Source organism: Anoplopoma fimbria, chromosome 5 (assembly GCF_027596085.1).
Source record: "Anoplopoma fimbria isolate UVic2021 breed Golden Eagle Sablefish chromosome 5, Afim_UVic_2022, whole genome shotgun sequence".
In the NCBI taxonomy this organism is placed as follows: Eukaryota; Metazoa; Chordata; class Actinopteri; order Perciformes; family Anoplopomatidae; genus Anoplopoma; species Anoplopoma fimbria.
Genome location: NC_072453.1, coordinates 13,112,495 through 13,126,703, shown reverse-complemented (window position 1 = coordinate 13,126,703; position 14,209 = coordinate 13,112,495). Strand labels below are relative to the sequence as shown.

The 14,209-nt window shown below is 37.8% G+C and overlaps 1 protein-coding gene across 1 annotated transcript; it reads right to left on the bottom strand.

The window, feature by feature from the left end:
• Nucleotides 1-390: 390 nt before the first annotated feature.
• LOC129091084 (synaptic vesicle membrane protein VAT-1 homolog) lies at nucleotides 391-13,635 on the bottom strand. Its single transcript, XM_054598542.1, has 6 exons — nucleotides 13,104-13,635; nucleotides 7,969-8,176; nucleotides 3,925-4,095; nucleotides 3,592-3,681; nucleotides 3,238-3,476; nucleotides 391-2,153 (listed from the first exon to the last, which is right to left on the bottom strand). Exons 1-6 carry the CDS (start codon nucleotides 13,461-13,463, stop codon nucleotides 1,965-1,967), a joined length of 1,257 nt encoding a protein of 418 aa, XP_054454517.1. The 5' UTR covers nucleotides 13,464-13,635; the 3' UTR covers nucleotides 391-1,964.
• Nucleotides 13,636-14,209: the final 574 nt, after the last annotated feature.

The window sequence follows — 14,209 nt, the reverse complement described above, 5'->3', positions numbered from 1 at the left end:
TTAGTTTAAACTCCTCTGCTATTTGGTTCAGTAATTAAATTAAACTTATCCAATGGCCATACAGTCAAACATTAGGCTTTTGGGTAGAGAAAGAAAATTTGAAGGTTTGAAAAATCTAACATAAACGCACAATGGGATTTGAGTAACAAGATGAACATCACATAATCACAATGAGCCGACTCCAGTGCCTGGTTACTCAAAATCCACTTCAGATCTTACTTCATACTAGGAGAAGGTAACTTAGCCAAACTTAACAATACTGGTCCAAGACAAAAAAAAGTCACAAATGTAAATAATATGAAGCATATTCTGTGAATCTTATTCTCTTCTAAGAACTTTTTTCAAAACAAGATATGCTTGAGAGGGAGAGAGTGTTTTGATAGAGTTGGGCCACAGAGAGAGAGACAGAAAGCAGGACTGAGGGTGGGGAGAGGAATGTGAGGAGCTGCTCTGGTGAGGATGGAGGGGAAACTCTTTTCTCTTGTGCTTCTTTAGCGTCTTTCTGCGTCAAAGCATTGAATTACACCCACAGCTGGACAAAACGTACTGAGCCCACTATTTAAGATCATCCATTTAAAGATACAGACATGCAAGCATAAAAAAAACATACAAATCATTACTGTGAAGAAAACGGAAGCTTAATAATACATCAGTATACTTTAAGAGCTTCAAGATGAATATATATTAAGCACAGAAATACAAAGTGCATAAAAGCGAAGCACCATCCCATTTTTTCTTCATAATGTTTTTAAACACCCTCCCTGTATATATATAAAAGGAATGACTAAGTAACACATACTGTACTCTAGTTCTGTAAACACTTATATTTTTTTTATTTTAAGAGGCAATGTAGGATTTAATTAAGCAGCTAAATCAATCGAGGCGAGAAAGCCTGCCTTCACATGGCCATTGTTTGGAAGAAAACCCACCGAGTGCCAAGACAGGGAAGTCATGCTAATTGTTATTCACAGTTGACTTGGCGGCAGTAGTGAAAGCTGACTTTGAATTTGGCACAAATAGGCGAGAAAAATATACAAATTTTAACTAGAATACAAAGAGAGACTTTTGTCTAAGAACAATCATTTAAGAGGAATCTGAGTTTTGCATCACAACCCTTGAAACTAGAACGATCACTACTATTCCTAACAAGCGTGACACTAATGTTTTCTGATAAAATAGGCTTGGGTCGGCAAATTTGATTACAGCTACTCATTACTTCATCAAATGAATAATCTGTAACAGGATCCAAGGAATTAACAAAATAGGCAGTAAAATATCTTGATGACATTCAGATTACTTGGCCAGATTTGATGCCAATTAAAGCAAGAAATGAAAGAAACACGAATAGAAATGTATTTGAGCTTAGTATACAGACAATCAGGACCAGGACCGGTATGGATGAGGCCGTTTTTTTTTCATCTTAAATGCATCAAAATTCTAACAATGACGTAATTATGCTCTTCTCCTTACAGTTAAGAGTAAGTTCCTTGCACCAAAATCAATTAAGAAAGCTGCAAAATATAAGAATTTGTTTTTAAAAACAATGAATAACAAAACAAACAAAGTGAAAATCAAAATTGATCTCAATATAAACTTGCCAGTTATCTTTTTTTATTGGAAATTTAAGGTCGACCTTTATACACGCAGTCCTGGTGACACATTTGATGTCAGAGCTGTTGCTGAGCTGTTGTCATGGGGAAGCCACACCCATTCATCAGAATACATTTTTCCTCACGTGATATAATAGACTACAGTTATTTTTCATTTATAACACAAGTATTACCAACATTGACACTACACTGTTGACATATTCAACAACAAAATCTTAATAAACATTTTAAAATACTGAAAAAGTCAAAGAATAAATGGCATCTTGCTTTTCTTTTCTTTTCTTTTTGACAAGTGAACAACAGAGAACTCATTCAGGAAGTGCTTGAAAACTGCATTCAAATAAACACTCTTACTCAATCCTCTGCTTTAACTTCCTCTGTGGCCTCCTCTTCCTTCTCGTTGGCAGCGGCTTCAGTTTTTTCCACATTTTCCACCGGCTCAGGGTTGGTCTTTGATTTTTCTTCCTCCTTCTTCGGTTCAGGAAGAAGGATGACTTTCCCAATGTTTTGGCGTTCGTGCATGCGCTTCATGGCATCAGTCACCTGACAGGAGACAGATGAGCAGAACAGATGTGCACAACTGGTATTGCTTAATTTTATGTTATGCATTTTTTACTGTGTTCTTTTTCCTAAAGACAATATTAATTGCACCAGATTTGAAGTGAATACATGATACACCCGCTAATGGCTGATGGGTCAAAATGAGGAGGAATATTAATGAACACAATGGCTATCTATGCTTTGTATCTCTGCTATTGGTCAACTTTACTTCCTATTGTTTCCTGCCTCAGTTTTTGTCTGTTTCCTGCTCGCAAACGCAAATTGAGGATTGTTCTGCATCACACTCCTGTCTATCCTTGAAGCCAGCCAGAGAAACTAGAACCATAGAGATATCCCCGTTAGAAGCGGATGCCACGGCAACAATTTAGACCGTCACCTAGCAACGGCCCTTAAGTACCGACTCATCTGATGGGGGGATTGAGGTTTGCTCGCCTGCCACAGGAGTAATGGAATAGAGGAAAACACAAGAAGGCTGTGACGCAGAAGAAGCTTCAGTGGAGCTCCTCCTAAGTGATGCTCATCCATCTAATGTCTCTGAATACTTTGAGCAGCTGAGCTTACGCAGCGGAGAAAACCTGAACATCTTTTGTATTCAAACCTTTTAGAGGTTAATCACTTTCTTGCCGAGGCTTAGATGAGAAGATGGTGCCACTCTAAAAAAAATGAAACTATAGCCAGCAACTGGTTAGCTTAGCTTAGCATTAGGACTGGAAACGGGGAGGAACAGCTAGGCTAACTCTGTCAGAAGGTAGAAGGTCAGTAGTTCACTAATAAATATGTTTAAGTCTTGTTTGTTTAATCCGCACAAAAAACTGAAAGTTTAAGACTTGTGTGGTATGCGGATTGTTTTTTTTTACCTTTGGCCAGAGCCGGGCTAGCTGTTTCCCCTTGCTTACAGTCTTTGGGCTAAGCTAAGCTTATGTTTTCATATTTATCGTACATCATTTTATTTATTTTCAATTCGAAGAGTCGCAGAGGTAGATTCAGTTTCACCTCAGCCCAGAAAGGAATATGCATGCTAAAAAACATATTTCACCTATTAGATTTAAAAGGTTATGAAACTTACATCCTCGAAGTGATAGGATGAGTCAATGCGGGGCTTGATCTTTCCCTGCCTGTAGAGCTCCAAAAGCTTGAACATGGCCCTGCCGATGAGCTCCTCATCAGGGATGTAGCCCAGGTGGAAGCCGCAGACGGCCTTATTGGACTGCATCAGTTTGAGCGTGGAGAGAGAAAGCTGGTTGTACCAGGTCTTTGCCATGGCCAACAGGTTCTTCTTCTGGCCTGTCACACAATTGGCTGCACCTAGAATGAAAAACAATAGAAGCCTCATTACAATAGGAAGAAACAAACAATTACATTTAGGCAGACTCAAAAAATGCATTAACACATTTCTTTTTTCTGTTTCCAGATGACTTACCAAAGACTACAATCATGCCCAAAGGTTTCAGCAAACCAAAGCCTTTCTGGGTGTCTGAACCACCGAGTGGGTCGAGGACGATGTCCACTCCTGCAGAGAGACCAAATTTTAAAAATGAAATGGATGAGGAAAAACAAAAACAGTTTTTTTATGTCTCTTTATAAGCCTGTTATGCAAGAAACAAAAGACACTGACATATTGTTTACATTTAATCCATACCATTACATGTAATGTATCCCATATGTTTCCTGGCCAAGCAAGAAAGGTATGTATTTGTATGTCCTTTTGTGTTTAAACTTTAACTTGCAGTACAACAGTTGTGTGTCTTCTCACCTTTCGGGCTAATTTTGCGAATTTCCTCCACGTAGTCTTTGGTGCGGTAGTCGATGGGGTGAGTTACGCCGCCTTGGGCAATAATCTCATGTTTGGCGGCTGATGCTGTGCCAAAAACCGTCACATCTGGCACAGTCTTACACAGCTGGGTGACAGCGATACCAACACCACCTTTAGATGTGCAAAATCAAACTGAAGTCAGAAAAGCAACTGCAGGCATTTTAATTTTCAAAGTAAAGCTGATAAACTTCCATGTGATCTCTCTCTGAAATGCTCAGAGATTTAGTCATCAAATAATAACTATACTGGCTTAAAGTGCTTTTCACACATAATACCTTGTAAGGATGTGTTGTATGGATAATTCAACCATTCAAAACACGTGCTGTGCAACCAAAAACATTTTCGAACCTAATATACTTTATTTTAAACTTTAAACCCAAATTTCTTCCAAATGTATCAATTATGTCCAGCTGAAACTTTAAATAAACGATGCAAATAAAACATAATTGATATATATATATCTATGTGTGCTACCATCAGACAATCAGAATAACATGACTTTTCAACCTTTGAGGTAATAAGAAGAAATTTATAGTGGAAAACTGGATTTTAATGGGTTTAAACTAAAAGGTTGATTAAACAGTGTTGGGTTAGATTCTTTTCTAATACCTCCAGTGAAAGAAGTGGCATTACGATTAAGTCTACAGTGGTTGGGGATGTGATTTTAGGCCGATTGAAACTTTGAAAGATTGAGGGGGAAAAAAGCTGAAACAACAGACGCTGCTTTCTGTGCAGTGAGAGGATTTTCCCAACGATGGCTGCCTGGGTGTGCGAGCTCACCAGTAATCCTTCCTGCCCTCTCCTTCACCATGGCCTCGTGTGGCTGATTCATACACGTCAGCTGACAGCCACCCACACACTGAACAATGACACGTGGCCTTTGAGAGGGGAGATGCAGGAGAGCACTGCACCGTGATGGGGGATGTTGATATTAACTGACCTGTATACTTGGACTCAAGTGTGGTTGATAAACACTGAGCTATCTGAGTGAATGCAGTATTCACATATTTTAAACCTATAATAAATAACTTCAAATAAATAAAAGCTCAAGATGATAAAAAATGGCATGAGGAATTGTTGGAACATTTTCTATGACGCACAGGTCTATAAAGCATTATAAACATACTTATCATATGTTATAGTCTGCTCATAGCAATGTATAATCTTTGTTACAAGATAAAAACTAATAACTAATATTATATAATAAATATGAATAAACTTTTTTAACATTAAGCTTAATAAATTGAAGAGCACTTTATAATGACTTATATGGTCAAGTATTCTAATACTTCATAATTGCTGATCACTCACTGACATTTATGTTAGGATCATAGTGTATTAATTTCCATAGTTGTAACACATTATAATCTTTTTATAACGCATTATAATTTAATTACGAGTTATTCTAAGTGTTTAATGTTTGCTCGTAGTAAAAAATATTTTTACAACGCACTTATAGTAACTTAAAATCACATTGTAATGCATTATGACAGTGCTAATAATAAATTATAAAAAATATTATAATGTATTAAAACTATGGGAATTATTATACACTGTGATCCTTCCAAAAAAAAGAAAAAAGTCAGTGAGTGACCAGCAATTATGACGCACTATGATACTTCAACTTATAAGTCATTATAAAAAGATTTATTATATGTTATGATTATTGTTATGAAACATTATGAACATTTATGAGTGCAAATAACTAATATAATTATATATTGCTATAAGAAGATTGCATTGCATTTTAATTATGTCTATGCGTCATAGAAAGTGTTACCTAAATGGTAACACGTTGAAAAGACAACAGAGTTATATAGAGTTGATAAGCAAAGCTCTACTATATTGAATATATATTAAATTGTTACAATGTAGAGGCTGAAAATAATTGAATAAATGACATAATCTAAACCAAATAATTCTTCTATTTCCTACCATCATATGTGGTTTCTAGGTCTTGTCTGAGCTTTGTTATCTGAAAAATGTTGCTTATTTGTCTCAATTAGTGAATACAAAGCAGGCTTTTCATTCAAGACATTGGTCTCAAATGTGCTTTCAATTTTGGACAGACACTGTGTCAAAATTCTAGGCACTCACGTAATAAGCTCATAATTGCAATTATTAAATAACTGAAGTACACACTATATTGTTTTGAAGATGTTTCACCGCCCGTCTGAAAGGTTTTATTGGTCTCACACCCTCAAGAGAGGAAAAACCGAGGGTGTGTCTCAACTGCTCAGCTTTTAACATATCTTCACATCACATAACATAGCAGATAATATATATAAAGTATACCATAGGTTATGTATGATCAATCAGGAATATATGCAGATTTTAAGCTAAAATAAGAATTTGGCCCAATGGAAACTACTTCTATTCAGAAAGTGAATAAATGTCAAACTGGCTAAAAGCACCGTCTACTGTTTCAGCTGTTTGTTCCTCTGTCTTTCAAGGTTTCAATCACTTCGACAAACCACTGTAGAACTGGTTGTAATACCACAGCTGTCAATGGTGATATTATAAATGAGTATGACCATAATCCCACCACTATGAAATCTACTGTGCATGTATAACCGTTTAACCCATTCAAATCCAGCTTTCCTTTTTTCATTTCCAAGTATCTCAAATGTTAAAAAAATCTTCTTATTCAGGCTCACTGACAATAACTCAAAGACTGTTTATATTCTCTATCAGCTTGTTTCAACTCTGAATTATGATGGAATAATTTCATCCATATTTTCCATGGACATAATTTATATATTTGGGAAGTTTTGGGTCTCCACTAGAATATACATTTTTTTTTGGTGGTTTTGAACAATGCGTGGCTGCACAGCAGATTTTCAACATCAATTGATAAAACAATCCCACTATAAAGGGCCATTAAGTAGCTTTTCGGGAGCTTTCAATCATATCACATGCTCAACATCAGGAGATGGAGTTTGTCATACAATTGTAGATGTCCAAATGTATATTTTCTTTGAGCAAAAGCTGAGATTCAAGGCTTTTGTTTGCCGTAACAAAGCCACAAAAAATGACACCATCACAGTTTTTGCGTTGAGTGTGAAGGCTCCGAAAGCTGAAAAAGCACTTGGTCATGCACCTCTGATTTTTTTGTAGCTGTAGCATCGTTGGCTTCAAGCCCCCAGCTGAGCCATCGCCATGTTGAGAGCCATTGGGAGGCAATGGATATGCTCACAATTTCGCGTTTAGTACTTTTGGAAAATGGATATAAATTATTTCCATCCTTCTGCGATTAAAAGAATACTCCTAGCACCTTGGTTATTTAAAGACAAAAATCTCAACAGCAAATGAGACATTTTGTTGTTACAGTGTCAGGGCACCTTTTTAAAATGTCAAGCGTTGCCAAGGCAACTGTGACTGATAATGATCTTGTTTTCCATTTTATGAATAAGCTTTAATGAGACCAAAACACACACACACACCCACACCCACACACACACACACACATTATATCTCCACCTATGACCAACGGACTCTCGACTGATCATTGTTCAGCACAGAAATGCGGCTGCATTCAAAGATGTGATTAGTGACCCGGAGTGAACCAGCTGTGTGACTCTTCACAGGTTACACAGGAGACTGGGGGATGTTTGTTAAACGTCCCAATCAAATCATGGGGGAGACTGTTTGTACAAATTATTTGGTTCAAGGAGATCAATCGTGTCTAAGAATCACAATTTTGGTTGATTTATTATGTATAATGTTTATACAGTTGACATCTTTTTTAATTCAATACAGTCAATTGTTTATGAGACGTCAGATGAAAAATGGAAAAATGGCTTTCAGCAACCTTAAATAACCAAGGGACACATCCTACTTTTATTTAACAGTCCAAAGCCTAAAGATATTCAATTTACAAATACATAAAACAGAGATAAGTGGCAAATGTTTTTGGTTCAATAAATAACTTTTAGAACTCACTCACTGCATTAAGTTTCTCAGTATTCACTGTGCGTGTCTTACCTGCTGCCATGTGGATGAGAACACTCTTGCCCGGCCTCACATTGGCCATCTCAAACAGCATCATGTAGGCAGTTAAGTAGTTAATGGTGAGAGCAGCACCTTCCTCAAAGCTCATCTGCTCGGGCATGGGGAAGGTGTAGTTGGCGGGCACAACAACAACTTCCTGCCACATGCCGCTGCGGCTCATCATGATGACACGATCCCCCACCTGAGGAAGGAGAGAAAGTAATTAAATACATTTCAAGAAAAACAAAATAAGGGATGCTAACTTTGAATCTTTTTACACAGGTTTGATTAACAAATGTTATAGTAGGGGGGGATACACATAAAAATCCTGGTCTTGTCTCTTTAAGACTATGAGTATGATCGGCTGCACAATTGATTTAATATTAATTGCAATCACAATTTTGGCATTTCACATTATCGACTCCTATATTGACGTTTAAAATATGTGATTCTCTCATTAAAGACTCGGATGCATATCAAATCAAGCGCCTCCTAAACTAACAGCCAGACTATTGAGATGTTTTGGCTACACTTTTGGGGAGCTGACTTGCTGTTGCGTGGCACCCTACAGCGGCAGCATGTGAAAAACTTTGCTGAATGTTGTGGCTGCAGTCCAGAGTAGAGTAATTTCACCTGTCCGTTTTCTATTGTTGTGTGGTTTAACACAGAGTAGAACTCTCAAAACGATATTTTTTTTATGATTTCAAGTTTTGTTAACTAGCACAAGCAGATTTAAGTAAAAAAGTTTCAGTACTATTCTATTTTGCCTCTTACAGATGCACTATGAGTAAGGACCAGTCTTATTTTGATACAAAGATGTGTATATTAGCAGGAATGTAGCAGAACATGGAAGTCACTAAAATCAATAAATAATCGTGATATATAATCGTGATCTAGATATTGATGAAGATAATAAATAAATAGATAATAGTTTTGGCCATAATCATGAAGCCCAAGAATGATGTTGTGTGAACATGAGAAAAAACTGGCTCATTCATGAGCTCAATATCTGTTGTCACCACCACTTTGCTCCTGTTTACAGAGCTGTCAAATGGCAAATTGAGGTCAAACAGGCCGGAAATCATCTGATGTTTTTTATTTCTAAATGACATGAGGGCAAGTCATATCACTACTGCTGTGTTCTGTGAACATAAATCATCCTTACAAAGGAATGATTTGAAGAGTCAACGTGTGATATTAGGAAAGTAACTGAACTTGAATTCCTTGACATGTTTAATGGGTTCATTATGACTACATTTTAACTACTGAAATTATGGCTGCAACAAATTATTATTTTCATTATCGATTAATCTGCCAAATATTTATTTGACCAATGTTTGGCCTTTAAAATAGTATAAAATGCCCATCACAATTTACAAGTGCCTACGGCGGCGGCGTCTTCAAATTGTTTTACTTCTCTGATCAAAATGTTTGAACCTGCATGAACCTGAACAGTTTCCGTTCGAATGAGCTCAGACAAGGGGGCTTATGGGAAATGTTGTTCCTGTTTTGTGTCCTGCCTTCTTCCACAGGGACCTGCTATTATAAAGACATCAGTGGTGTTGCAAAACTTGCCAAACAAGTGAAGGACTCAGGAAAGAAGTCCGATTGTGAACGCTGCACTGCTTCCTGTCAAAACAGCCTCAAGAGTTCTGAGCCACACCCACTTCCTGCTGCACACAAACCCATCACAATAGACAGATACACACAGATATTTACACATTTAGCATATGTCTGTTTTAGTGAGATAACTCCAAACGCGCTTACTTCCAGCTTTAACTTCCGACTCGGATGACTAAAGATAACATTTCTCAACCTCTGGTCTTATGAAACACTTTCAAACACACACTGGGTGACTTAAAAAAAAACACATGATAGTCAATAAAACAAAAAAAAAGGCTGAGCTCAGTTCCTGGAACGCTGACATGAACTGAGCCAACCTAAGTGAGCTGTTTATTTGAACTAGATACTACAAAACTTTTTCCAGCAAACTATGTCAGACAATACAGTTGTACTGCTGTTTATATCAAAGCATGATAATATAAACAGAGGGCATTTATTTTAAATTGACCAGATAATTGTAAATTTACTGAGCTGAATACAGAACACATTGGTACACATCATCACATCACACAACACTAAGTCGATTAAATAGTTTATTTGCAGAACCGCTGGTGTATTTCATTCAAAGCAGCCAGTTGGAATAATTTAACACAGAAATTACTGCTCGCTCTTCCAAAAACAGTAATCAAGTTATGAGGCATAACTGTTTAATGCTTTATAACTGGAAAGGCAAGCTGTAATGAGACCCTACATCGCACATCTGCTCTGTCTGCTTTCCAACCAGCCACACCCTCCTGTCCTCGTCTGGAGAAGACTTGCTGCTGGAGCCCGGCTCGATTACAACAGCATCAGCCTCTTTTTGTAAACATGTGATTGTGTGATACTCTGTGTGCCTATGTATCTCACTGCACTCCCTCACAGATCTAAAGTTCATACTTAGTGTTTGTACATTTTGGACCTTGTTGGGATAAATTTACACCATTTCCTGCACTGCTGCATGTGGTGTTTTGCTGTTTACTTCTAATAAAAAAGGGGGATTTGGGAGCGCTCCACTCCTCCTATAGGATTCTGTCTTTTGAAAATGGAGAGAAGGGTAGTGGGAGGAATGAGAGGAGGGCTGGATAGGAGGAGGAGGAAGAGGGGAAATTCCATACTGACACAGAGGGACACGCAGTGGCTTCGGTAATACAAAACACACATGTTAAACTAAAACATATAAATCCTAATATTAACCTATAAAAGATGTGTTTGGATGAAAGAGGAACGACGACTGAATGTATCTTATTTAACCATTCAGATTGACTAACTGAAGTGATGGCCTTGTTCAGGCTACGGCTGAATATGGTTACTGAGTCTCATGTTAATATGGTCTCAAGTTCACAATCAGAACGGTAATAAATGGAAGCAACAACTAGCAGTTATACATCCTCTCTGAAAGACTTCACGACAACTGAATTAAGTCAAATGCAGATGAGCTTGGTGGTGCATGTATTGAGGGGTTGTTGAACAAGATTTGCAGCCTCTCTGAAGGTAGTTCCAAAAAGTCTCATCCAACAATCTGGACGAGATGAAATACTACTCTGTGCAAATTGAGCGAGGACATATGTTTATTTGATTTAGGAAAAAAAGGTGCAACTTTGGTATCAGGTTTTTTTATGTAACCGACAGAATTTTTTGAGGTAACTGTAACTCTGACGTACTGTTAATATACAAAAGGCACAAACTGGAGCTAGGATGCCCAATGATTAACTGTGCAACGCTCCCTGAATGCTTCACTTCTCTTCAATAATTGGCAAGAACAGCAGATCATGGTTTAACTTTTTCTGTCTCTAAAGCAAAAAGCTTCTTCGGTATATGGCAGGATGAAATCATTAAGTATTTTAAGTATTTTTAGAAGAAAATGCGAGAGGGAAAATAACAACAGTTGGTCCCAGAGGTCTGTATGGGAGTCATCAGTTGCTGAGATTTACATACAATACAAATAACGCAGCTGACACAGCTGAGAGTTCTGTTATTCATTCAAATATGAGTGTTTTGAGTCTTCCATGTATGAGCGTAGGCATGCAGAACATAAGCGATTTCGAAGTCTGCTGCTTTGATTCTTCGAACCAAGAAAACAAATCTGAACATCCAAGTAAAAACTGGTGAGTTTTTTGCAAAAGCCTGTGGCATAAAGTCATGGAGGATGCTTGGAATGAGTCACTATGTTTTTTTTATCCTCCATATGTTGTAATAAAAATAAATTGAGTACACATAACCAGTGGCCTCTGGATGCTCTGGGATCAGCTCTGCAGTATCTCAGGAAAATGTGCTTTAACTGCAGGAAATCAGGTGCCTGTATGCTTCAAATAGACCAGTCTGCAGCTGACTGGATTTAAAGGAGGCAGAAACACGTAGCATATAAATATTCTGTTGCTTCTCTTCATAGTTAATGAATTAAAACTCCATAAAACTCAACCTTTGGAAAGCTCTTTATCAAGGAGAAGGTAAACGTGCTCTTGCGGCGGGGAGAACATTGTAAACAAACTTCAAGGACACATTGTAGATCAAACACTGTAACTATTCATAATGCCAGAATATTACAGTTTGAAGAAAGAAAACATCTTTCCACACATGAATAGACCATGTTACATTAATGGAAGAAGTATTTTATGAAGGGGTTCTGCTTGTTTCACTGAGCACACACATATTATTGTACAGAGATGTTTTAAAGGGGCTGTTTGCTCAAATAGTTAATGATTTTAGTATTCAGCAACTATTTTGATAATCAATTAATTGGCAAATTAACAAACATGTCAAACATGTATTGGTTCCAGCCTTCCAATTGTGAGTATTATCTGCTTTTCTGTGTTTTATATCATTGAAATATTGGATAATTGGTCGTTTTTGGCTGTCGGACTGACAAAAGAAACAATTTTATCATCTTGGGCTTTAGGACATTTTGGCAGGCGTTTTACACAACCTTTTCAGACAATAAAAGAAAATAATCTGAAGATGAATCTATGGAAACGAATAATTATGCAGCCCTAATTACTTGAGTAATACTTCATGACAGTCATTGGTTGTCTGCAGCTCAAGAAGGAAATAAAATATCCATTCGAAATGCATTGAATCTGAATAATTTGGGCATTTTTGAGACTTAAAAGCAAACATCTAAACATTTTTTTCACTATGACCTTACAGAATAATGGGAGGAACTCATTTATGGACTTTTCTTCAAATAAATAGTGAAATAATAGCTGTCCTTTTCAGAAACTCTGCCATCAAAAGGCCAACAGTTTACAGGTTCTCTTGCTGTATTTATAACTTTCACAGGAGACATGGGGTTAAGTAAAAAAAAAAAAAATCTGGTTAAGTGTTTAATGGAAAAGATGACTATTGTGTTTTTGCCAGGAGTGAGAACCCATGAGTCACTTAGAACCATTATGAAGCAGCAGCTCTCCACAGTCCAGTAAAACCCGGTTTAAACCAAAACTACATCCTCAGCAGCACATGACTGGCATTGTTCATGGTCCTAGTGGCATTTCTGTGGGTGTGTGAGTGCATTCAGCAGGGCCTTTACTCACCTTCCTGTCCATCACTCCCTCCCCGACGGCTTCAATGACCCCGGAGCCCTCCATCCCCAGGATGACAGGCGGGGCTGGCAGCAGCTCGTACAGACCCTGTCGGCCCAGGAGCTCTGCAAAGTTCAGCCCACATGCCTTTACGCACACCCGGACCTCACCCTCCTGCGGCTGCGGCTGCTTCTGCGTCTTCACCTGCAGCTTGACTTTGTCATAGCCTCCATGCCCGGTGAGGACCAGAGCCCGCCAGGAGAAGGGCTTCTCCTCGGCTGCAGGGCTGCTCTCCGACTCCTGCGGTGGCTCCAGAGGAGTCGTCTCCTGTTCGGCTTGTTGCGGCTGAGTTGGAGCCTCTTCTGCAGACATTGTATCCACTTGTGATGAGAGCCCTGTGTTAAGACTCAGAAAAAACTATTACTTGAGGAAAAAGGAAACAGTGTTGCTGAATTCAAGTATTTGACATAAAATAGGTCCCCCAGTTGAGGCAGCTGTATCCTTTGTGAAATTAGATTATTACTGCGAGGTTTCCTGTGCTCAACAAGTGACAAACGTCAATGAAAATCATGAATTCCGGTGTTTGATTTCCACAATAAGAAACTTCCTGTCACTCAAAAGCAATATAAATTGTTCCAAAACAGTATAATAGGCTTTAGTTTAAATATATATAGGCTACATTTAAGAGATTAAAGAAACATGACAGGCTTATGACCATCAGTAGAGTTTGTTTCACACTGATGTGTTTAATTTGACAGGTAATGAAACTCTAAACACCATAATATTAATAGGATTTATTAAAAGGAGTGTGCTGGTGAAATAGAGAAGAAAATGAAAATACAATATAAAAGGGGCTTATTAAGACATCTCATCAATTTGAAAAAAGTGAAAATCAATGTATGAAATAAGATTTTATTAATTAAGTCATATGTTAGTATTTTATTAATCAATCACAATCAGTCCAAGCGATGCAAGCTGCGGTTAAATGTGCCCCTGTGTGGGTGCACTGTGTCCACACAATGCCATTGTTAACCTTGATATTAAGCAACATTTCTGTGAGTGTAACTGAATGCGTTCCTTTTCATCAGAAGTCGACATAAAGCAGATGTCTAAATGTG